At 45.2% G+C, this 24,301-nt stretch overlaps 2 protein-coding genes across 5 annotated transcripts; one reads left to right on the forward strand and one right to left on the reverse strand.

The window, feature by feature from the left end:
* Window positions 1-3,582: 3,582 nt before the first annotated feature.
* Window positions 3,583-4,977, reverse strand: LOC120713300 (agmatine coumaroyltransferase-2-like). Its single transcript, XM_039999289.1, has one exon. The coding sequence runs from the start codon at window positions 4,975-4,977 to the stop codon at window positions 3,583-3,585; it is 1,395 nt and encodes a 464-aa protein (XP_039855223.1).
* An 11,570-nt stretch (window positions 4,978-16,547) lies between these two features.
* Window positions 16,548-21,460, forward strand: LOC120711880 (E3 ubiquitin-protein ligase MBR2-like). Of its 4 annotated transcripts, none has more exons than XM_039997548.1 (6): window positions 16,572-16,769; window positions 17,708-17,855; window positions 18,554-19,295; window positions 19,770-19,838; window positions 19,977-20,123; window positions 21,200-21,432. In XM_039997548.1, exons 3-6 carry the CDS (start codon window positions 18,567-18,569, stop codon window positions 21,335-21,337), a joined length of 1,083 nt encoding a protein of 360 aa, XP_039853482.1. In that variant the 5' UTR covers window positions 16,572-16,769; window positions 17,708-17,855; window positions 18,554-18,566; the 3' UTR covers window positions 21,338-21,432. The 4 variants fall into 4 exon arrangements, with proteins under 4 accessions (XP_039853484.1, XP_039853482.1, XP_039853481.1 ...); XM_039997549.1 differs by lacking the exon at window positions 16,572-16,769 and adding an exon at window positions 16,802-17,442; XM_039997550.1 differs by lacking the exon at window positions 17,708-17,855 and having other exon boundaries at window positions 16,548-17,442; window positions 21,200-21,460.
* Window positions 21,461-24,301: the final 2,841 nt, after the last annotated feature.

Below are 24,301 nucleotides of genomic sequence, written 5' to 3' on the forward strand. Positions count from 1 at the left end.
GTCCGAGTTGGTAATTGCTTGACATGTCTGAATATATCAAATTGTCTTACATTGAAGATAAAGACATTCCTACCTTTGTCTTGTCACCTGAAGCATTGGAAGTTGTCTGAGTGTGCTGGGAAGTGGATCACAGAATCTAATTACCACTGCCAATTCCATTTCGAGAGGTCCAATTCATTCTTCTATCATAGCCACCTACAAAACACCGGACGTGAGTGGGAGGTGGTGCAACACATGATAGCATGGGAATTATTGAAGACTTTTCTCATGGATAATGCACTAGGGGAGCTTCGATATCTACAAGAGCTAAACATTCTGAACTGTTGTCGCCTTAGTAGCCTTCCTCAAGCAATGGGGCAACTCACATCCCTCCAGGTGCTACGGATAGGAACGTGCGATGGACTTAAGCAGTTGCCGGAATGCTTGGGCGAGCTCTGTTCTCTTCGAACTCTACATGTTGAATGGCTGCCCAAAATAAAGAGCCTTCCCCAATCGCTGCAGCATCAGCATCTCACATCACTTGAGGATCTCAGGATTCATGCATGTCATGCACTTCATGAGCTGCCTGAATGGCTGGGAGATCTCTGTGCTCTATGTAAACTCCACATTTCTGGGTTGGATGGGCTGGCTTGCTTTCCCGAATCCATGTGCCGGCTCACGTCTCTTAAAGAGCTCTACATCGACAGCTGCCCACGCATCACATCCTTTCCGCAGGGGATGGAAAGCCTGGCCTCCCTTGAAAAGCTATGCATCTCTAGGTTAAGAGGAATCGTCCTTGCCAGAGGGCATAAAAGGCTTCACCACTCTGAAGAAATTGGAGATCATTGACTGTCAGGGAATAAAATCCTTGCCATAGGGTATAAAATGCCTCACCACTCTGAAGAAATTGGTGATCAAGAAGTGCCCTGATCTGGCGAGGCGCTCCGAGGAAGGAAAGGGGAAGGACTGGCACCTCATTTCCCACATCCCTGATGTGTGGATTGATTGAGGTGAGTCATGGGCCCTTTTTTTCTACTCCCTCCGAATTTAAATATTTGTCGCGGTTGACTTTTTTTGCAACATTGAATCATCCGTGTGTGTGTGTGTGTGTGTGTGTGTGTGTGTGTGTGTGTGTGTGTGTGTGTGTGTGTGTGTGTGTGTACAAGAGTGGTTTTTTTGGGTATAGCAGGACTTGAACCTGCGACCTTTAGGTTAAAAGCCCAGTTCGAGAGAGGGGGTTTAGGAGTTTTCATCTTGCATGAAACAGTTCATGAATTGCACCGGAAAAAACAAAGTGGGGTAAATGCTCAAAATTGACTTTGAAAAGGCTTGTGACAGTGCGCTGGAATTTCTTGCTACAAACACTTCGGATGAAAGGATTCTCACCCAAATGGATTGAATGGGTAAAATCATTCATTTCAGGTGGAAGTGTAGCAATAAATGTCAATAATGAAGTAGGTCCTTTCTTTGAGACAAAGAAGGGCTTGCGACAGGGTGACCCCTCTCCCCAATTCTATTTAATATAGTCGCTGATATGTTAGCTATATTTATCAAGAGAGCTAAAGTAGATGATCAGGAGGGTGGAGTAGTACCACATCTTGTTGATGGCAGTATTTCCATTTTACACGATACGCTGATGATACAATTCTCTTTTTGGAACATAACCTGGAGAAGGCTCAAAACATGAAGTTGCTACTTTATGATTTTGAGCAACTATCGGGTCTGAAAATTAACTTCCGAAATTTTCTGCTTTGGAGAGGCCAAAGAATTTGAGGATCAACATATGGGACTATTTGGCTGCAATACATGTGCTTTCCTAATGAGATATTTAGGTATTCCTACACATTATAGGAAATTGTCAAATTCTGATTGGTTGAAGGTACAAGAAAGATTTGAGAAATGCCTCAGTAGTTGGAAAGGAAAAAACTTGTCAACTGGAGGTCGTTTAACTTTAATCAATTATGTTCTTAGTAGTCTAGCTATGTATATGATGTTCTTCTTTGAGATCCCAAAAGGGGTCCTAAAAAAGTTGTTTCGTTCTCAATTATTTTGGCAATGCGATGAACATAAAAGAAAATACCGTTTAGCCAAATGGGATATCCTATGTCAACCAAAGGAATAAGGTGGTCTAGGCATACATAATCTGGAATTAAAGAACACGGCTCTACTTAATAAATGGTTGTACCGACTGTTAAAGACAGATGACACATAGCAGCAGATTCTACGCAAGCTTTGGTTCAGGTCCAATGGAAAAGCAGAGACTCTCATTTCTAGGCAAGCTTGATGAAGGTAAAACAGGACTTTCTTAGATTTGGATCTTTCATGATTAAAGATGGGTCACAAGTTAGATTTTGGGAAGACATTTGGTTAGAAAATGCATCACTAAGAGAACAATATCCACAGCTTTACAACATTGCTCGAGGGAAACAAGATACGGTGGAAGCAGTATTGAGTGCGAGTCTACCTATTGTATCTTGGCGGAGGGATTTTTTTGACAACAAATTAGTGATGTGGAATAATCTTCTTTCACGTCTAACAATTGTCGTTTTAAGTCAGCAGGAGGATGAATTTATTTGGACATTAGATCAAAAGGGTGAATTTACAGTAAAATCACATTATCTTGGTCTGATTCATCAAAACATCCCCAATACTAACAAGCGCCTTTGGAAATTAAAAACCCCTCTCAAGATCAAAATCTTCCTTTGGTACCTTTGGAAAGGTGTTATCCTAACAAAAGATAATCTGGCCAAACAAAACCAGCAAGGTAACCAGCAGTGTTGCTTCTGTCACGAGAATAAAACGATACAACATCTGTTTTTTGATTGTCGGTTCGCTCGTCTAGGTTGGGCTACAGCTTATGCAGCTTGGGGCCTTCATAGACCCCACAATGTGGATGATATGTTTGGGCACTGGCTCGATGGAATTCAGTCCGACTTAAAACTTTTGATCCTTTTGGGAGCATTAGCTTTATGTTGGTCTTTGTGGCTATGTAGAAATGCATTTATCTTTGAAAACAAACACTTTTTTTGCAGGTTATCTCTTTAATTACGCATTAGCTACGTATATGGGCTGTCCTGCAGAAGTCTTCTTCCCAGGAGGTCGTTGTAGCAGCTTCTTGGTACTTGATGCAGGTGGCCAAGGAGTTTTTTATCCGGGCACATGGTGACAGTCTAATTTTCGGATTGATAGTCATAAGTGTGCCTTGAACTTTTTAGTTGGTTGTTTACATTGGGCTGTGTGTCTCCGGGCAGAGGCCGGGGGGATTTCAAGATTTTGTATAACCTTGATGTAATAGCCTTGAAATAAATAAAGCTTCTCATTTAAAAAAAAGAGCTTATCCAAACAGCGGTGCTAATGTGGTGAGCTAAACTCTAATATGTGTTAAATTTTAGCTCTCAACTTTAGCTCATCCAAACAGACCCTTAAATCACGAACATGCACACATCAGATGTTTGCGCCTCCATCTCTACTCTCCCAGTGTGCACCGTAAACTCAACCTCGCTCAACCCGTGTTGCTTCTTGTACATCCACTGCTACAATGATCAAAATGATGCAAATGATCGACATGATGCTAATAAGCATATGCAGATCGAGGCTATCGGTTTACTGATCAAGAAGTGCTTCGTGGTGCTCAATCGAGAGGCAGCAGGCCTCGAAGGTCTCCATGGCGCGGCTGAAGAGAGACACGTGCGCTTCCACGCTCCCGTCGCCCAGCGGGGCCGGCGGCAGGATGTAGACGACGCCCTCCGCCGGGTAGTACCCCGGCGTGTAGAAGAACTGCCGGCCGCCGCCGAAGTCCACGTCGTAGAACGGCACCCGCAGCAGGCAGTACACCGCGACGTCGGCGCCCAGCGCCGCGGCCTCCGGGTCGGCCAGCGGCGGCACGAGCCCCTCCTCCTCCACGGCCCCGGAGCTCGCGAAGTCGATGAACGACCGGAAGTAGGCGTCGTCGACGCGGGCGGCCGCCGCGCGGACGAGCTCCGCGGCGCGCCCCAGGGCGCCCGCCAGCAGGTCCCGCGCCGTGGTGGCCGGGTGCGCCCAGAGCACGAGGTTGCCCGTGTACGCCTCCGGCACCGGCGGGCGGCTCATCCGCGCCCGCCCGTTCACGGCGAGGTGCAGGGCCGTGGCGCGGCGGCCGCCGCCGCCGCCGCCGAGGCCCCGCGCCCTCGTCACGCACCGCCAGAGGTGCGCCGCCAGGCACTGCGCCGTGCTGTAGGGGCGGGGCGCGCCAGAGGACGCGGACGCCCGGGACTTGAGCTCCGAGATGAACTCGCGGCTGAAGCGCACGTGCCGGACCACCACCTCGTCGCCGCCGCTGCCGGCACCGCCGCCGATGCTTCGGCGCGCGTCGTCGTCCTTCCTCTTCTCGCGTGGAACCTTGAACTCGGCGCCGCGGTGCTCGAACTCGACCCGCGGCGGGTCGCGGGGCGCGAAGAAGGACGTCCTGTCGTGCACCGGGACGGGGTCGATGGCGACGCCGCGGGTGGCCTGGCCCCACGCGACCAGGAACCGGCTGATGGCGAACCCGTCGCCGACGGCGTGGTGCATTGCGTGGCCCACGACGAGGGAGCCGCACGCGAACCTCGTCACCTGGACCAGCATGAGCTCCCCAGCGCCGTCGCCGCCGCTCGGGTGCAGGCGCCGGACCTCGGGCGTGGGCTGCGGCGGCATGACGCTGGCGAGCGTGGCGCCGTCGGCCGCCGCCGCCTCGACGAGCCGGGCGCCCGCGTCGTTGAGCAGGATGCCGCGGCGGCCGGTGGCGGCCTCCGCGTGCAGCCGGCCGGCCCACTCGCGGTACTCGGCCAGCGCCCGGGCGAGCCCGGCCTCGAGGGCGGCGGCGGGCGGCGACGGCGGGTGGAAGGCGTGGATGCCGAACATGTAGTCGTCGAAGCTGATGAGGTCGAACACGGTGAGCGGGACGAAGGCGGCGGCGGCCGGAGTGTCGCCGCCGCCGTAGTCGGGCTTGACGGCCTTGGACGACAGCACGGTGATCTTCATCATGTGGAAAATGTAAGGCGCCGGTGAAAATTAAGCTGGAAGTACAAATAAACTTGCTCGATCATATCATCCTTATATGCTACCTCCGGTCATCTAAACATGACGTGTCAGGCCGCCGTCCAAAACAACTACATGTAGGCCAAATATTTGGTGTAAAGCGTTAGTTCAAATATATGACCGGAGTGGTACTAACCAGAAGTGTTGGGATTGGGTGCACGGACGACGACATCCATGACTATATGAATTTTAATCCATCAACATGTGACGTCAGGGATGTTCCAAAATCTCAGCAAAGCAGAAAAAACTGTTGGAGAGCATTTTTGTGGCCAGTAGTTAATAGCTGGTTGTTAAAAAAACTCTGACCGGGTGGAGTATGACGGTGCTAATAACCGTTTTTCACTATGAGGAAGTAATTGTTTTTCATACCTCAACCGTTCTTCGTACCCCAATTTCATTAAGAGGAAGTCTCATTGAGCGAATTTCCGCTTGTGGGTAAAAAAAATCCTTCCAACCGCACGTGGGCCCAAAACATGCACGACTTGTTTTTTTTTTGCCAGTCTCATCCATGGCTGATTAAAGATGACAACGGGTAGCAAATATCCGTGTGCACGCGTATATTAAACCCGACAGGCTCGGATACGGATAAACTTATACCCGTGGGTGTGGGCACAACTCCAACGAACATTTGCTCAGGGGTATCTCAAAAACTGATATCCGCACCCGCAAACCCGCCATACCCGTTTCAATCGCTGACAGGTAGGACCAAAACCGTAGATATATAACTTTTGTGTTAGGATTCTAACCTCACACACATCCACATCTCTTCCCTCCTCTCAGCTCCTGCCGCCTCTAGGAGGCAGGGCCCGTCCGCTCCCCCACCTCTCCTCCTTGTTGGCGCCCCCTCCTCCTCCTCCTCCTCCTCCTTCCTGCTAGCATTGTCGTCCCCTCCTCCTCCCTAAGGGCGATGCTGGTGCCACCACCGCCTCCTCCTCTTTGCTGCTGGCTCTGCCGTCCCCTCGGCGTTGTAGCCCCCTTCCCAACGCGCGGGCTGCCGTCCCCTCCTCTCTGCGCGCGCGACGACGCCACCACGCCCTCCTCCCAGCGTGTGATGTCGTCGTCCCCCTCCTGCTGTGCATGTGGAGCTGTTGCGCGCTCCTTTCTGTGCGCGCTGCCACCTACTACTCCCTGCGAGCGCGCCGCAGTGCCCTCCTCCTTGCACGCTCGATGCCGCCGCCCCCTTCCTCCTCCCAGGCACCGTGCTTGTGCCGCGTTCCTCCGGCCGCTCGTCGCCCATCTTCGGGTACACGAGCGTGCCCGTGGGCACAGAATACCCGCGGATAGAGGTTCGAGCATGATTTTGTGCTTGTTGCGGGTGGCGGGCATAGATTTTGGGTCGAAGATACGGGTACATGAAATAGGTATCCGTGCGGATTTTACCCGTTGCCATCCCTATAGCAGATGGACTGATGGTACCGTCATCTCACCCTCAACTATCCCGGTCCCATTGCTGACCTTTCTTATTTTCGGTCCTTGGTTATTCTTACACCAGCGTTTTATGCTACAATACAAGAAGAATATAATTTATTTTTTTTAATATGACCTATTTTGGTTATTTGAGTTATATACTTCTATGCTATCTCTAAGAAAAATTTTTGGACTTGAAGCTATGAGAGAGTTGGTTTTCTTTTCAATTTGTTCTGCTCTTATGTCATTGCAAGGCATGATAAGTTCATATGCTCATTATTTTTCTTTCCCATCTCATCTCCAAATCATTTCTAATTCTCTCAAAATGAAACAATTAGATAGGATGTTTAATGTTATTAGACTTTCTCTCAGAAAAATATTAGTAGTATACCTTAAGAAATTCGTATCTCTAACACCTTTGTAGTGTTGGGAAACGGGTAGGCTACGCTAGCATCACTACCGCATAAACCCAAGATACTTGCGAGTAGAAGATCATAGATCGTTACCACTAGACGCGCAGCGCAGCGGAAGAAGTCGCGCGTCGATGTAGAGGAAGTAGTCGATCACGTCCCACGAACCGAGCTCCTCGTACTTGATCCCAGCAGCCGATCAGCGCAGCAGTCGCAGCAGCGCCTCCACGGAGTCCACACGTACGGGGATGAAACGCCGGGCGTCGGTGTGCTAGCACCGCACGCACGCCAAGAGCGGCGGCCGAGAGAGAGGGAGGGGCGGCGGCTAGGGAGGTGGCGTGGCTCAGGTCCTCGCCCCCCTAGCCCCTCCCTCATATATATAGGGCGTACTAATGGGCTTCTATCTCATAGGCCCATTAGTAACCCTAATCCCTCTTGGATCAATATCCACTTGGGCCTTTAAACCGTATTGTGATGATGGCCTCTTGGGCATATCACCAACAATCTCCCACTTGCACTAGAGACAATCATACATGCAACCTTTCCAACATTCCAAACCCCTTAAGTGTGTGACCCGTTAGGTTCATGTGTAGGTGGTCGTGATCGGAAATCATTTCCGAATCACAAGTCAATAGCGGCACCTAGCAGGGCATAGTGACTCACAAATACACATAAAGATCATATCGGCCGAACCATAGATATACTCATACACCGATCCCTTTGCCACACGATACCAGTCAAGCTCAAAGCGAGATGCGTGCCACCTTTGTGATAGCTCGACCATTCTCTCGATCTAATAGTGGATTCTATTCATAACTAACTTTTAGTCATCATGATTAACTCTTTAATCACTTTGGCATGGCCATGCACTTTCAAATCCAACTATCTCGAGGGGCCCAGAGATATCTCTCCCGTTATCTAGGAGGGGCAAATTCCATCTTGATCCGCTCACATCCCATTCCATGTTTCATGACATACTTGTAAGCTGCTTTTGTAACTACCCAGTCACGGAGTAGCGTTTAGCAGCCCCAAGATGCACCACTACACACAGTGAGAAACAATGGCGATCTCAGGTCTAAGGATTCAGTAGGTATAACACTCAAGAACAACTGATGGCACATACAAAATAACAATCCCAACATTGTCTTGGAGTGGGTCAATCCAACACCATGTTCACCAACATGTGTCCACATCATTAATCCGATATCTCCATATCCATGATCCGTGAAACATGATCATCAATTAATGCATGTGCTAGTCTCAACGTCGTTGTTGTCCCACACAACGACATAAACTAGGGATAATTTAGAATCATATCATTTTCAACAAAGAGTTTCACAAACAAGTCACATACTTGATAATCAATGTAAAATAATCATCCATGGAACAAATAACAATTATTTATCATTACATAAACATACTCATGACACAAAATCTCCCACGCACACTAGAATCACTGATGTAAGTATCTAATACCCATAGATCTCATGTGCGCCTCATGCTTTGGTTGTGGGAGAGGCTTCGTCAACGGATCAGCAACGTTTGAATCCGTGTGCACCTTGCAAACCTTCACATCACCTCTCTCAACAAAGTTACGGATGAGGTGATACTTTCGCAGTATATGTCTGGACTTCTTAGTTGTTCTAGGCTCCTTTGCTAGTGCAACGGCACCACTATTATCACAATAGAGGTCCACTGGACTGGACGCACTAGGAACAACACCCAAGTCAGAAACAAACTTTCTGATCCAAACAGCTTCTTTTGCAGCTTCGGAAGCTGCAATATACTCGGCCTCTGTCGTCGAATCAGCCACCGTATCTTACTTGGAACTCTTCCAGCTCACTGCCCCACCATTGAGGCAGAAAACAAAACCGGATTGCGATTTGGAGTCATCTTTGTCTGTTTGAAAACTAGCATCGGTGTAACCCTTACAAGGAGCTCATCTTCGCCTCCAAATATTAGGAACATATCCTTAGTTCTTCTCAAGTACTTAAGGATACTCTTTACAATTGTCCAGTGAGGTTCACCGAAATCTGACTGATACCTGCTCGTAACACTTAGAGCAAAGAAAACATCTGGGCGCGTGCAAAGCATAGCATACATGATCGACCCTATGGCTGAAGCATAAGGAATCGTACTCATCCTCTTTTGCTCATCAGGTGTCGTAGCACACTGACTCTTGCTTAGAGTAATGCCATGTGACATTGGCAAGAAACATTTCTTGGAATCTTGCATATTGAACCGATTCAATATCTTGTCAATGTACGTGTCTTGGCTCAATCCAATTAGCCTTTTTGATCTATCTCTATAGATCCTAATACCCAGAATATAAGCCGCCTCTCCTAAATCCTTCATCGAAAAACTCTTTTTCAATGAGGTTTTAACGGCTTCAAGCATTGGAATATCATTTCCGATCAGTAATATGTCATCCACATATAGGACCAGAAACACAAGTGCGCTCCCACTAGCCTTTTTGTAAACACAAGGCTCATCTTCATTCTTGATGAAGCCAAACCCTTTGACTACTTCATCAAAACGAATATTCCAACTCCGAGATGCTTGCTTCAATCCATAGATGGACCTCTGAAGCTTACATATTTTCCCAGCATTTTTAGGATCGACAAAACCTTCAGGCTGTGTCATATACACATCCTCACTTAGATGTCCATTAAGAAAAGCGGTTTTGACATCCATTTGCCACATCTCATAGTCATAATATGCGGCAATTGCTAGGAGAATCCGAACAGACTTTAGCATTGCGACGGGCGAAAAGGTTTCCTCATAGTCAACACCTTGAATTTGTCGGAAACCTTTCACCACCAATCGTGCCTTATAGATGTGAACATTTCCATCCATGTCTAATTTTTTCTTAAAAATCCACTTACAGTCGACAGGTCTTACACTGTCAATCTGATCGACCAAGTTCCAAACTTGATTATCATGCATGGATTTTAACTCGGATTCCATGGCTTCAAGCCATTTGTCGGAGTCGGGTCCCAGCATTGCTTCTTTGTAGGTCAAGGGCTCATCATTTTCCATCAATAATACATGGCGCTCCTCCGTAATAAGGAGGTTGAGCTTGTCAGTAGCGCGACGTGACCTTATAGACCTTCGTGGGGCTGGTGCCTCAACTACGGGTTGTGCAACATCTTGCACATCCCGTGGATCTTCAGTGGGTGCTGAAACAGTTTTGGGTGTTTCCTGAATTTCTTCAAGTTGCACCTTGCTCCCACTAAATCCTTTTGAGAGAAACTCATTTTCTAAGAAAACACCATTGCGAGCGACAAACACTTTGCCTTCCGCCTTATTGTAAAAATAATATCCTTTGGTTTCCCTAGGATACCCCACAAAGAAACATTTGTCTGACTTTGGAGTGAGCTTATCTGACATCAAACGTTTGACATAAGCCTCACATCCCCAAACTTTGAGAAAAGATAATCCGGGACGCTTCCCAGTCCATATCTCATATGGTGTCTTCTCAACAGACTTACTTGGAACCCTATTCAGTGTGAACGCAGCAGTTTCAAGAGCATAACCCCAAAATGACAATGGAAGATCAGCTTGGCTCATCATGGACCTAACCATGTCCAACAAGGTTCGGTTCCTCCGTTCGGATACCCCATTCCATTGAGGCGTTCCGGGCGGAGTTAGCTGCGGAATAATTCCACATTGCTTCAAATGATCACCAAATTCAAGGCTCAAATATTCTCCTCCACGATCAGATCGCAGAAATTTAATTGTCTTGCCTAATTGATTTTGTACTTCATTCTGAAATTCTTTGAACTTTTCAAATGATTCAGACTTGTGCCTCATTAAGTAGATATAGCCATATCTACTAAAGTCATCAGTGAAAGTAATGAAGTACTGAAAACCACCTCTGGCTATTGAGCTCATTGGTCCACATACATCGGTATGTACAAGTCCCAACAAGTCACTCGCCCTCTCACTCTGACCAGTGAAAGGCGCTTTGGTCATCTTTCCAAGCAAACAAGACTCACATGTGTCAAATGATTCAAAATCAAATGAGCTTAACAATCCATCTTTATGGAGTTGTTCAATGCGCTTCTCATTTATATGACCTAAGCGACAATGCCAAATAAAAGTGGGATTCAAATCATTTGGTCTAAGCCTCTTAGTATTAATGTTACAGACAGATTTATCCTCAAGATCAAGAACATATAATCCATTCACCAATGGACAATGAGCATAAAAAATACCATTGCAAAAGATAGAACAACGTTTGTTTTCAATTACAATCTTAAAATCACCAACTTCTTCCAAACACGAAGAAGAAATAATGTTCTTGCTCAAAGCAGGAATGCAATAACAATTATTTAATTCCAAAACTAATCCGGAGGGTAGAGACAAGTGGTAGGTGCCGACCGCCAACACCGCAACCTTTGCGCCATTGCCGACCCGAACGTCTAACTCGCCTCTTGCAAATCTTCTAGTCTCACTTAGACCCTGCAACGATTTGCAAGTGTGAATCATCGATCCAGTATCAAATACCCATGATTCACTAGAAGATAATGCAATATTTATTTCTATAATATTTATACCTGAAGTGGAAGTCTCACTTCCCTTCTTCTTCTTCTTTTCTTCCAAGTACTTCTTGCAGTTCCTAGACCAATGTCCCTTTTCATGACAGTGGAAGCATTCATCTTCAGAAGTAGGGCCAGATTTGGCCTTAGGTGCTGGCTTTAGCTTAGAGCCTGAGGACTCACCACCGGAACTCTTTTCCTTGCCTTTACCTTTGGGATTAGGAGGCGTCCAACGCTTCCTCTTTTTGTTCCCCTTCTGAATCATCATCACATGATTGGGATTCTTCTTAATGCTCTCCTCTGCTGTTTTTAGCATCCCATGCAACTCACTCAATGTTTTATCCAAGCCATTCATCTGAAAGTTCATGATAAAAGGCTCATAGCTCGACGGGAGCGACTGGAGAATAACATCAGTAGCCAAGTCTTGGTGAAGTTCAGAACCAAGTCTATCCAAAGTCTCAATGTAACCAATCATTTTGATCACATGAGGACTGACTGGGCTACCTTCTGCCAGCTTACACGCAAACAAGGATTTTGAGATATTGAACCTCTCAGTCTTGGCTTGGTTCTGAAACATCCCACGCAGATCCTCGATCATGGTATGAGCATCCGCATGCTCATACTGCTTCTGCAGATCAGGGGACATGGTGGCGAGCATCAGACAGCTGACATCAAGTGAGTCATTGCAGTGCTTCTCATAAGCTCTGCGATCAGCAGCAGTTGCATTGTCAGGGAGATCATCAGGATATGGCTGCTCAAGAACATACTCCTTTTTCTCTTGCCTGAGAACAATTCTCAGGTTGCGGTACCAATCAATAAAGTTTGTTCCATTCAACTTTTCTTTCTCAAGAACAGAACGCAAATTGAAAGCGGAATTGTTACTGGCAGACATGATCTACAACATTAAAGTAAAGCAAGATTTCAGCACTAAGTTTATGTAAAGACTTTTATTAACTGATTTAACAAAAGACAACCTACTATATCAAAGTCATCTTCCCTCTAATGACATATAGTGGTTCAAGATCCATAATCACTAAAATTCTAGTGAGCTTTAGCATCACGGCTAGAAAAGTAGTGATACAGGTAAGTAACAAATTACTAATCACATCTCTATGCGACTCTTGTTTGTTGGGTGGCATCCAATGCCCCGGCCCCAACCCTATGCCTTAAAGCCCAAAACTGTTTTGATAGCTTTGCTGAGTAAACCAATACTATGCTTGTGAATGTCCGACATCCACCCTATACAAAAGTGATAGCTGAGGGTACTCTACTTTGGTAAACCTACCACACAACGATCAAAATTTATAGGTGCAGCTATTGGTAAAAGGCATCAAAAACTCAACTTTTTCTGAGGGAAGCTATTCTATCATGATTAAAGCATCCACCATATGTAAAAGCATGAAAGAATAGTATGACAGGAAAATAAACATCACAAGCATATAATCATATTATATTGTGAATAGTATGGCCTCTTGCATCACAATGGGCACCATCGCCATGGCTCCAAGGTGACCTCCATTGCCATCCGTCCTGTCTTGTGGTGATCATCATCGCCATCATGATTGAAGCCTCCATGAAAAGATACTAAGCTACTACATCTAATAGCTAGTGAAATAATTACATGAGGATTCAAACATCACAAGTCAACACGCAGGTCGTTATACAATAATGGTGCAACCTCAACCCGGTTGTGTTAACTTGCGACACGCAGGCCGCACAAATCATCACATACATCATCACATGACATTGAGGCCATACCATTCACATCACACCCTGCAAAAACAAGTTAGGCGTACGACGTGTTCTACCAAAGTAGCGCTTGAGAAGCCGCTACAGCGAGAAAGCAACGGAATTACACAGATCGCATCTATGGAATCCCTATGAAAATCTCATCAGAGTGATCGCATCACCTCAAATCCGAGCCATTCATAATGCCTCAATTTTCACTAGGTCAATCACCTTGACCGTGCAAACTTTGCACTTGAGAAGACTGCATCTACACATGACCTTGATCTGTTGGTTCAATCTGCTGACTATGCACACAGTTAGTCCCGATGGTGATTCCAGCCGGTAGGGACATGTCGTATGCATAACAGAGAAAGAACACAAACTAATCTTTTGTCATATGCCGCGCAATCAACTCGCTCCAGTTTTAACCCCTTATGACCAATTGATCTAATCAAACCGTGCAAAAGTAATAGATCCAATCTACTACAACAACATATCACCTATATGCAAAAGATCCAGACCAAAAACTACGCAAGATGGCTCTGGTACCACTGTTGGGAAACGGGTAGGCTACGCTAGCATCACTACCGCATAAACCCAAGATACTTGCGAGTAGAAGATCATAGATCGTTACCACTAGACGCGCAGCACAGCGGAAGAAGTCGCGCGTCGATGTAGAGGAAGTAGTCGATCACGTCCCACGAACCGAGCTCCTCGTACTTGATCCCAGCAGCCGATCAGCGCAGCAGTCGCAGCAGCGCCTCCACGGAGTCCACACGTACGGGGATGAAACGCCGGGCGTCGGTGTGCTAGCACCGCACGCACGGCAAGAGCGGCGGCCGAGAGAGAGGGAGGGGCGGCGGCTAGGGAGGTGGCGCGGCTCAGGTCCTCGCCCCCCTAGCCCCTCCCTCATATATATAGGGCGTACTAATGGGCTTCTATCTCATAGGCCCATTAGTAACCCTAATCCCTCTTGGATCAATATCCACTTGGCCTTTAAACCGTATTGTGATGATGGCCTCTTGGGCATATCACCAACATGTAGTACTAGCAGAGTGAAAAAGGAACTAATAAACAGAACTGCTCTTGCTCTCCCAACACACGGGCAATGCAAAAGATGATCTGTCTGAAACTGGAAGACATGTGAACAATCTTCAAAAAGAAAAGATCAACAAGAGGACAATTACACGTACGTATGGCTGCAGCTGTACACCATGAAGCCGCCATTTTTTGAACATAAACCAGGAAGCCGCCATTGCTGAGGTGCTGACCTCGAGGTCGTTGGTGTATTCGGAGCCGCTGACGTTGCCGCAGTCACAGTATGCGGCTACGCGTTCAAGTCATTGCTGGCGAGCTGTACTATACGTAGGTGCTACCAAGCTACATACATAGCCACGAAGCTTGTTAGTTTGGACTTTAGATGTGTGTCATATGAATTCTGTCCACTCATGGTACCTTTCTCTTCAGACAGTTCTTCATTTGATACATCTGTCCACTAGTTAGTGCCAGTCTCCCAGTTCTAAAGGGCCCGGGGTTTCTTCTGAAAGTCAGGTTAATGTCATCATTCTTCAACACACTACAGAAATGCAGTACCATTCAGGAACACTAAGAAATTCAGGAACAGAAATGTAGTACTCATGTGAACACTAAGAAGAACGTGGCAACTGTTGCAGAGCTGTGGGCTGTGGCAAAGAAATCACTATCCAAAGAAGCAAGTACCATTCAGGAACAGATATGTAATTTCTTCTTGATTGATCTTTGGTTCATTCAATGCAAAGACCAAATTCAAGCCCATGGGCTTCCTCAGCGCAGTTGAAAAACCCTTCTGAGCAGCAACCATTTCATTCACTATTTCTGTTGGTCGAGTATTCATGACTGCGTAAAGTTGGGCTCGAAACAGAATAGCAATGGCAGATGAGATGCGCATGATTTTGGTACCTAATTGGGCTCGAAACAGTCTCCTCCGTAGCCCAGATAAGCCCATAATATTGGTACAGAATGACCTGACTGACTACTGACTAGCTCATTGGTACTCCTATTTCTATTAGGCGTTGGGCGATAACAGCTCGTCTGTTACCTTTCCAACAGCTGTTGATTATCATTGTAAAAAAACAGCTGATGGTTATCTTTTTGGGAAAAAAAACAGCTGATGATTATCCTTGAGATGAACAATGATTTTTTAGTATCACTAAATAAAAAACATTCAGTAAAAATGTCGTTCAGTGCACTACTCGAGCTGCCAAAAAGGAGCACAATTGCACAAACACATCGGAAGCCGGAGGAGGAAGCAAAACCCAGAAGTGCAGGGGATGACCATGAACCCAAACCACACAACCACTGTAGATCTCATCAGTTTGAGGAGCATGATGCCATGTCCAATTTGCCAATTGCCTTCTCATTACATTTTCTGATAACGTCACCATCAGTTCTCATTGCATCAGCCTCTCTAAAGCTGATCTGCATACCTTTGAATTAGTGGACATGATGAGTAAGTACATAACATGGAAAAAGCTACGGGACGTCCAAATGGAAGCAAGCTAAGACTGAAAACATCCCAGAGACGGCCAAATGTAACCAACTCGTTGACCGGAAGTACATGCACATAGTAGTGCTAGTGGTGTAGTGTTTTGTCAGTTTGGCCGTCCTGATTTGAATGAAGAGCATTTGTAAGTAAGCAACTCTAAAATATGGGTTAGGTCGCTTGTTGACTCTACGTGGCCCTCTGCTCTTTGACGGAGTAAACTTGCCACATCGATTGTACGTTTAGACAAAGCCCAAAATGGCCATAATTTGATTTTCAAGCAACTGAAAATGATCATATTAGGAAACTTTTCCTAATATACCAAAATATTATGATTTTGAAAGATTATCTTCTAAAGTCTTGGATGTTTTTTTTGCGAGGAAAAGGTCTTGGCTTTTGATCATCTCTTGTTACATGACATTGACTTGCTATGAAATCCGTGATCCTCACTTTGACATGCATACCAAACCTTTTTTTTCCTTTAAATTCATCTTCAAACGAAGGAACCAACTGAATTCCTTTTTCTCTTTAAATTCGTGGCTGAATTATGATAAAAATCAAATGGGGCAATGCCGGCCATGATCGTTGCTCTGACCACATGGATGAAGACTAACATAACTAGAAGATATTTGCATTCACAACTAACATTAAACAGAAGCTTAGATGTGCTACAGAAATCAAAGAAAAGAAATGCGAGAGGTATGCGTGCCACTCGCACAGCACTAACGCATGCCGTGGCCGCAACGCCGTCTGTGCCCGCGAACCACTTCGATCACGGGGTTGTGGGCCCGGGAGGCCCCCACCCCTTTGTTGCTCAGTCAGCACCCAGGGCCTCCCTGGCCCCACCTGTCAGCGGGCGCGCCTTGGTGCTCAGTCAGCACCCAGGCCGCCGCCTCCGCCGCCGTGCGCGCCTCCGCCTTCCCTTATTTGGCTTCTTCCTCCCCCACCCTCTCTGATGGCGGCCTACTACGGCGGGAAGGCGCCTCTCCTCTCTCCTCTCGCTCTTCTAAATTGGGCAGCTGGGTCTGGGTCTCTCTCTCTCTCTCTCTCTCTCTCTCCTCGCCGAGGACGGAGGAGGAGCCGTAGAGGGAAGGAAGCCGCCCGGAAGGCCCCGGCGCGACGGAGAAGGTTCGGATATTTCTCTCCCTCCTTCTCCGCTCCCACTCCCTCCAAGGTTCCTCGCCGAGTGGCTGCCGCTGGAGATTGACGGACGGACGGGCGGACGCGCGCTCTTCTCTTCTCTTCTCTTTAGCCGCCGATCATTCTCTCCCCCCCTCGCCTTGAATCGGCGAAGCATCTGTGCTCGCTCCGGCCGGGGGGAGGGCTGGTCGATCAGATGGTGGGTTCCAAGGGGGACGAATGCGGACGCCCCCGTCTGTCGTATCCCAAGTGGACTCGGCGAGGCGACCAAATCGGCTTCGGCCCCGGGCGCGCGCTCTCGCCCTCCCTCCATTAGTTGATTCGACGACGACGGGTTTCCTTTGTTTTCCTGCGATCGATCATTGATTTGTCTCGGTCGGCAGGATCGGGGATTGTCTGGTTGCCTGTTTTCACCTCGTTCCTGTCGAGCGGGCGATTCCGGGAGGGTTGGTTGGTGCACGCCGAAACAGCGGCGAACATTTCGATCGATCATCGATCGGTCTCTGTTTTTTTTTTCTTTCGCTAGCCGCTTTATTTATTTCTCTCGTTGGTTTCGTTTTCTCCCGTCCCGGCCACGTAAATTGGTTCTGCCCTTACATTTGCAACCGGGAGAGGAGACGACGGCCGATCCTCCGCGTTTCCTTGGATGCGGGAACAACAGGTGATCCATTTTGATCGATTGATGCCTTGGAATTCCCAGGATATTGATATTGTGCGCTGAATAATCCCAGAACTACGGGTTTGTTCGTTTGATTCCCATTTATTTTCAGTTGCAAACATCTATCCTTTGACCCTCGTTGGAACCTACTCCTGCTTTAATTCAGCCTTTACAAATTCCTTCATTTCCCTACTTTATTTATATTCATTCATTGGTCTTTCTTCAGTGCCGAGATATTAAGTATCACATATGTTTTGGGACACACCAGGTACTTTACGGATCACGTCTCAATCGTTGATCCGCAGTGGCTTGGCGTGCTAGTGTGGGTATAAGTGGATTCACCTTTCAGCAAAGGCAATAATGTCAGCTAGAAAGGGGAGGGAGGGGGCGCCAGGCTACCAGTAACTTTATTTCTGGTGGGTTTTCATCCTCCCATAAGCTTCACGGTTGTAGGAAGCACCTCGGTACCTAATTCACATGTAGAGTTGTTCCTAGGATTTACCTAACTGAAAAGTAGTTTTTGACAATGGAGTTGATTAGGCTAGACTGCCCAGTTGTGTGCACGTAGACGTCAATGTCATTTTGGTTGTGCTGGTCAAGTTTGGTCAGTCTTTATGTTATTCTTGCAAGCAAAATTCAGCAAGTACTGGTCAATCGTTGCTACCTTGGCTCCTGACCTGGGCTCTTCGATACCTTAGTCTCGGCGATGGAAATACCTTGTTTCATCTAGTCATTTATTCTTCCTGCAAATGCTCGCAAGTTTTGGACACAAAAGAAGTATTGCTCAGATACTCCCGAGTTCTGAACTGTGTAGGTTTAGGAGCATCCTTTTTCTATCTTGATTGGTTATGCATCATTTGCACTCCTTATGTGTGCCTAGTAGGTCCAGACTCACATTATAGTTCATTATTATCTCCTGTCAAATATGGACGGGTAAGATGCCTGATTTTAGTATACTGATAGTATGTGTGGTCTTGAACTCTCGATATGTCATTCTCTTGTCCACTGTAGTAAATCTGTTTAAAACATTTTTGTGTCGTCAATTAAATTTAATTCTGACCTGGCTGACTTGAAATATTCAACTTTCAGTAATTGAATCTGCCTCTTATTTCAGTTGAATATCTGATATGGATGAAGCCATGGGAAGACGAACAGCCAGTGGCCTTCTTGTCACCAAAGGAGGCTCAATTCTTCTCTTCAGGGAGGAAAGCCCACGCCACAAGGCCAGTGCATGTTGTACACGGCTTGGATGCAGCAGTAAGCTTTTCCCAAACAAAGACAGGAAGATGCATAAGACATCTAAGGAAACATCAGGTCCTCAGAGACCACAGGTTTTGAGGAAATCCAGCAGGATGTCCCCTCAAGGAAGTATTTCTTATGACGGAAGCACCAGCAGGAATGCAGCAAGTACTTTTGGTGAGGCTGTTAATAAACCAAGAAGAAGAGAAAATGCCGGACGTGATCTACTGGCCCGGTTGAAAGAAAGGGTCAATGCATCAAGAAAGCGTCCGTTGAGTGGAGGGAGTAGTCCCTGCCTATCAGCATCAAACACATCCAACTCTAGCTCCTTAAGCAGTAGCCGATCTATTTCAAGATCGATATGTCGGCCAGCTTCGAGAATGAGAAAGGATGGAGGAAGAGTTGCAGAAGCTATCAGGATGCATAGAGCCAGAGACAATAGTGGAAATACTAGGGAAGATGTGCGAAGAAATTCCAACCAAGATCCATCAGGGTGTCTTTCTCGAAGCTTGTTCAGACATAGGAGTGGAATTCAGAGAGGTCCAGTATCTTCATTGGAGGACAGTTTGGATGATTCCAATGAATACTGGCGCTTTGATATGGACGAAAGTGAAGAGGTACATCTCACCATAAACATATCATCATAAATCATAAACATTGTTAATTATGAATTATCCACCCATTCTAGATATAACTGCATCAGAAATGCAGCTCTTCTGCATTCACAGAAATAGTTACTGTGGGCACCATCTAGGGTGGTGTGGTGTCTAGTCAACCTACTGTATACTTTGTTTCGAATTCTGACCTTAATGGTATACAACTGCTGGACTGTCCATCAGTAAATTTCATCATTACCATTTCAAAATTCAAAGGCGCCTCTGCCATTTTCCTAAACTTAACCTGTCTGTATAGTGTATACGAACTATTGATGTTCTGACTATTCTGATTGAAGTGATTCCTTGAGTTAGTAGTTAGTACTTTGGTTGTCTTTTAATCTGTCATTGAGTGATGTTAATGCGATGATGACAGAGGCAAATGTTTGCCAGCAATGTTGAACAGTGTGTTCTTAGGAATGACATTATGCCTTGCAGGTTGAAGATTATGTCTTTAACGATCGGCATAGGGGAATGAGAATGGACATTGATGACATGTCTTATGAGGTACATATATCCTTCAGTCTGACAATGTTTACTGGAGCCCACCCATATTTATGTTAAAAAAATTATCAAACCTATTTCGTTTGGAATGTTGGCATTTTTTTTTGGTTTTGTGATCAACTACAATATGTTATGCTATAGGAATTACTTGCTCTTGGGGAGAGAATCGGTACTGTAAGCACTGGCCTCTCAGATGGTGCACTTTCTGAGTGTTTGAAGAGAAGCATCTTTGTGCCCACAACTTCGACAAGCCATGAAGATGGTGACCTCAAATGCATCATATGTCAGGTATGTTCATATATTGTTATGGCATGATTAGATTTTGTTCTAAATTCCTTACAGTAACCATTTGTTCAAATACACAACTATTTTCATACTGCGGTTCTATACTCTTAGCGTTGGTAGATATAAATTATCAAAGTACAATGTAAATGCACCATCTAAGTAGCATTAGGTGCCTCGGAAGCTATTCAGGTGAAGCATTAGGTGCCATTTGGATTTCCGAGAGAATCACTCTAGTCCGGGCATTCATAAAGATACTAATGTCATACACACTTGAGCACAGGATAGTTTTCAGTCAGAAAATACCTTTAGGTTCTACTACTGGCACACGTGAAAACTATAAAGGTTACCGACAGGAAGTTTTCTATTGGTTGTACCACTGGCAGAGAAAACATTTTTGAAAAGAAGTTTTTTTGGCATGAAATCAAAATATTACCAAGGACTGCTTTACAGAAATTTGGGGTGAAATACTGAAATCCGGCTGAAAACCAGCTACCACGAGGTGGCCTGCTGTATATGGTGTGTTTGGTTGAGCTTAGGGGTGATAACGGGCCGTCAAATTTGGCCTAGATAATCTAAGAGCTTAGGGCTCTAATCTTATACCATTTTGAGCTAAAAATTTAAGGGCCAAGTTGGGCTGTGAAGTGACCACTAGGGCCATGACCCATTACCACCTTTAGTTGACTTGTGACTTTTGAAAAAGTTGCTGTGAGCTGTAGGATGTGGGAAAGCTGTTGTGGGCTATGGGCCGTGAATAAGTTCAAAAACTATTAATTTTCTGAAGGTGGTGAGTGGGTAATTTTTTCGAAGTTGCCCACCTCCACAGCAGGTAAAACTAGGGGGGAGGGGGATGCTTTCAGCTTTGTACTAGAGGAAAAGCAGCTTTGGCAAAAAGCAACTTTGGGAAACCAGTGTGTTTGGTTGGCTTTTGGTTTTTCGAAAAGCAAAAGCAGTTTCAAAAGCAGAACCAAACACACCCGAGACTCAAAATACATTTACCCTTGGCACAGCATACTCAGAGACATATATATCTGGCATAAGCGGTGAATTATTTTCGTTTTCTTTTGATGTAATATTTCCAGGAGGAGTATTTTTCTGGTGTGGAGGTGGCCAAGATGGCATGCCAGCACTACTACCATGTCACTTGTATCCAACAGTGGCTTGGGCAAAAGAACTGGTGCCCGATCTGTAAATCCGTCGCTTCTGCTGTCAGCTCATAGAGTTCTTACAGAAATAAAGAAACATATATATAGATTCATTATATTTACACAGAACTACACTGTATCTTTTTTGTTTCTAGAATGAATTATTCCTTTCAATTCCAAGCTGTCCATCTCGTTCAATTCATACTCAGTCAAAGCAAGCTAAATGCAGCAGGAAAATAAGTGCGAGCAGAAAGGGTTTTTCTCAGTTTTGATATTGAAGAACTGAAGCCTGTTTAAGTCCAGCTTTCTCCGTCTTTCATAGAAACACAAAGAATTCTTCACTGATTGTGCAATTTCCGGTTGCCATTTGCATATTTTCTTGTCGTTTCAATGCTGATTTTCTTATCAGTGTTGATTTTGAAAATGTGGAATACATACTCCTTTTTCTGGTAGAAAATAGCTTAATACAATTTGCACCCTGAGAAGAATTTTTTTAGCATTGTACTATAAAGTTAGAAATATTTTCCTCGCAAAAAAAAAGTTAGAAATATTCATCGTTTAATACAGCGCCTCTGTTATCTTGACCTGTTGGCCATACCGTGGAGTGAGCGCCATTGTTAGAATTTGAGTATCTCCTTCAAGCACACACATGCCCACTCCAGTTCAAACAACAGATCAGAACAAGACTACAGGTTCACAGATGTCAGATTTACCACATATATTTCTGAGGTTCAGAAGAAAGCGATCATGGATCGTTGGATCTAAAGAGCTGTTGCAAACCGAGCCCGTTGTCCCTACTGAAAACACAGATTATCATAAGTTTCTAAAGATCCCGAAGGAGCAGCGGCGGTAAACACGTTAAACACTAACATGTTTCTTTTCGTGTAGCCAGATTTAGTTAGGGGTTCGTGTGCCTGTACGTTCTGTTGTGATACTGCAATACTGATCCAAACTTTGGTAGCCACCTGCCACCACATATTCAAAGAACAGGCGAAATTTATGTTTAGTCAAGCACTAAAGGGAGACATTATATTTCCATTAGAGAAATACACCGCTAGTTTCCAAAATTGACTCATAGTGCTCAACTTTTATACTCCCTCCTCCATATAGGAAATAGATGACTCTTAAGAGAGCGACACGGTTTTCAAAGCATAACTTTGACTGCTTATTTTTATAAAAATATTTGTTGAAAAGTGATATATGTATATTTTTATGAAAGTGCTTTTTAAGACAAATCTATTCATATAATTTTCACTTTTTCAAACTCAATAACTTAAAAGTTATTCATGATTTATATTCCCAATGTTTGACTCAAACTTTGTCCAAAACGACATCTAAATCCTATATATAGAGGGAGTATTCTCTAATTTTTCTTCAAAATTTTGTTTCAAACCTTTTTGCTCAAATATTTTCCCTTTGTCTGGGTGGCTTGTTTGGAGTGTCCCTCCCCCTCCGTGCTTCTTCTGCTGTCTGCCTGTTGTGTTAGTGGCTATGGCCGTTTCGTGTGTTCGTCTGTACTCTTTCTTTAGTGTTTCTTTATCCTTAGTCCTTTGTGATCTTGTGTTAGCCAAGTTCTGTTTGGCTGCAATAAGTTTGTGTCTGTAACTGCTTTCTTCTTAATGAAAAACGTGCTCAGGCACGGTCGCGAAAATGTTTGCTCCAAAATTTATCCTTTTTGTTTTCTGATTACTTATACGAATCTTGTCGTATGAGTTTCATTTTCGTACATTTCTTGCATTTAAACATATTTGTTCAAGTAAATTTGTTACAAATTCCTTTTGCATGTATACATTTGTATATAATTTGTATTGGAACAATTTATATAACTTTCAATTAAATTTAAGCAACCGTGATTTATACCTCATGTGTTGCGATTAGGAAATTTAAGGATCTGAATGTGCATTTTGATAAGTTTGGAGATCTGGATAACAAACCCTAAGCTAAGTTTGAAGACGCTGGTGGTGCATTTTATTCTTTGCATTAGGAGCCTAAAGCAAGTAGAAACAAGCCAAAAGGAAGAAAAAAAGAAAGAAAATAGCTTTTCTAATTATAAATGTGGAATAAGCATACTATTTTGAGCAACAAAAAATTGAACGCAGCCACAAGAATGAAACACATTGGAATCACCGCTTGACCAGCAGCACCAGCGGGGGCGCCAGCAGCGACGGAATCATGGGATTTGTGAGTGCCTCGACTGCGGCGACCGCGCCTTTAAGCAGCCGTCGCACGGGTGCCAGGGAAATGGTGGTGGCTGCTGCTATCCCCCTCCCCGGTGAAGGTTCTGCACGTCGATCGTTGAGGCTGAATCGATCTCTGACGAGGCTCCAAGGAGCACGAGTATGGCTCAATCGAGCTCCAGCGAGGCCGAATCGAGCTCGAGCATGGTCAAATTGGAATTGGATCCCCTCTCATCTCTGTCACCACTCGTCCGGCCCCATAGCCACCTTCCAACCACTACCTAAATTGAGGCACTGTTTAGTTCCCACCCGTAAATACAAAAACGCAAAATTTTACGAAAAAATCTTACTAATTTAAAGTACTAAATGAAGTCTATTTACAAAACTTTTTGCATGGATGTGCTGTAAATCGCGAGACGAATCTAATGAGTCTTCTTAATCCATGATTTACAACAGCGATGCTACAATAATCATCCGCTAATTATTGATTAATTATAGATTAATTAGCATCATTAGATTCGTCTCACGATTTACAACCCATCTGTGCAAAAAGTTTTGTAAATAAATTTCATTTAGTACTTCAAATTAGTAAAATTCCGTCGCAAAATTTTTTTTTGCATTTACACGGCAACGGCAGGAAACTAAACACGCCTCAGAAACGAGGGCGTGACAGCGTGAGCACGCTAAAAATCTGTCATCTGACAGCAAGGCTGGATCCTTTCGAAAGCAACCTGCGATCTTCAACTTGGAAGTACACTGGAAAATGTGTACACATTTGGGCCGGTGATTCCCTGCCACCAGCTGCCTCTCCATTGCAGACGCCCTCACAAAAAAACGAAAATAGCCAATTGGCCCCTCGTGA

The sequence above is a fragment of the Panicum virgatum genome, chromosome 6K, assembly GCF_016808335.1.
Source record: "Panicum virgatum strain AP13 chromosome 6K, P.virgatum_v5, whole genome shotgun sequence".
Taxonomy (NCBI): Eukaryota; Viridiplantae; Streptophyta; class Magnoliopsida; order Poales; family Poaceae; genus Panicum; species Panicum virgatum.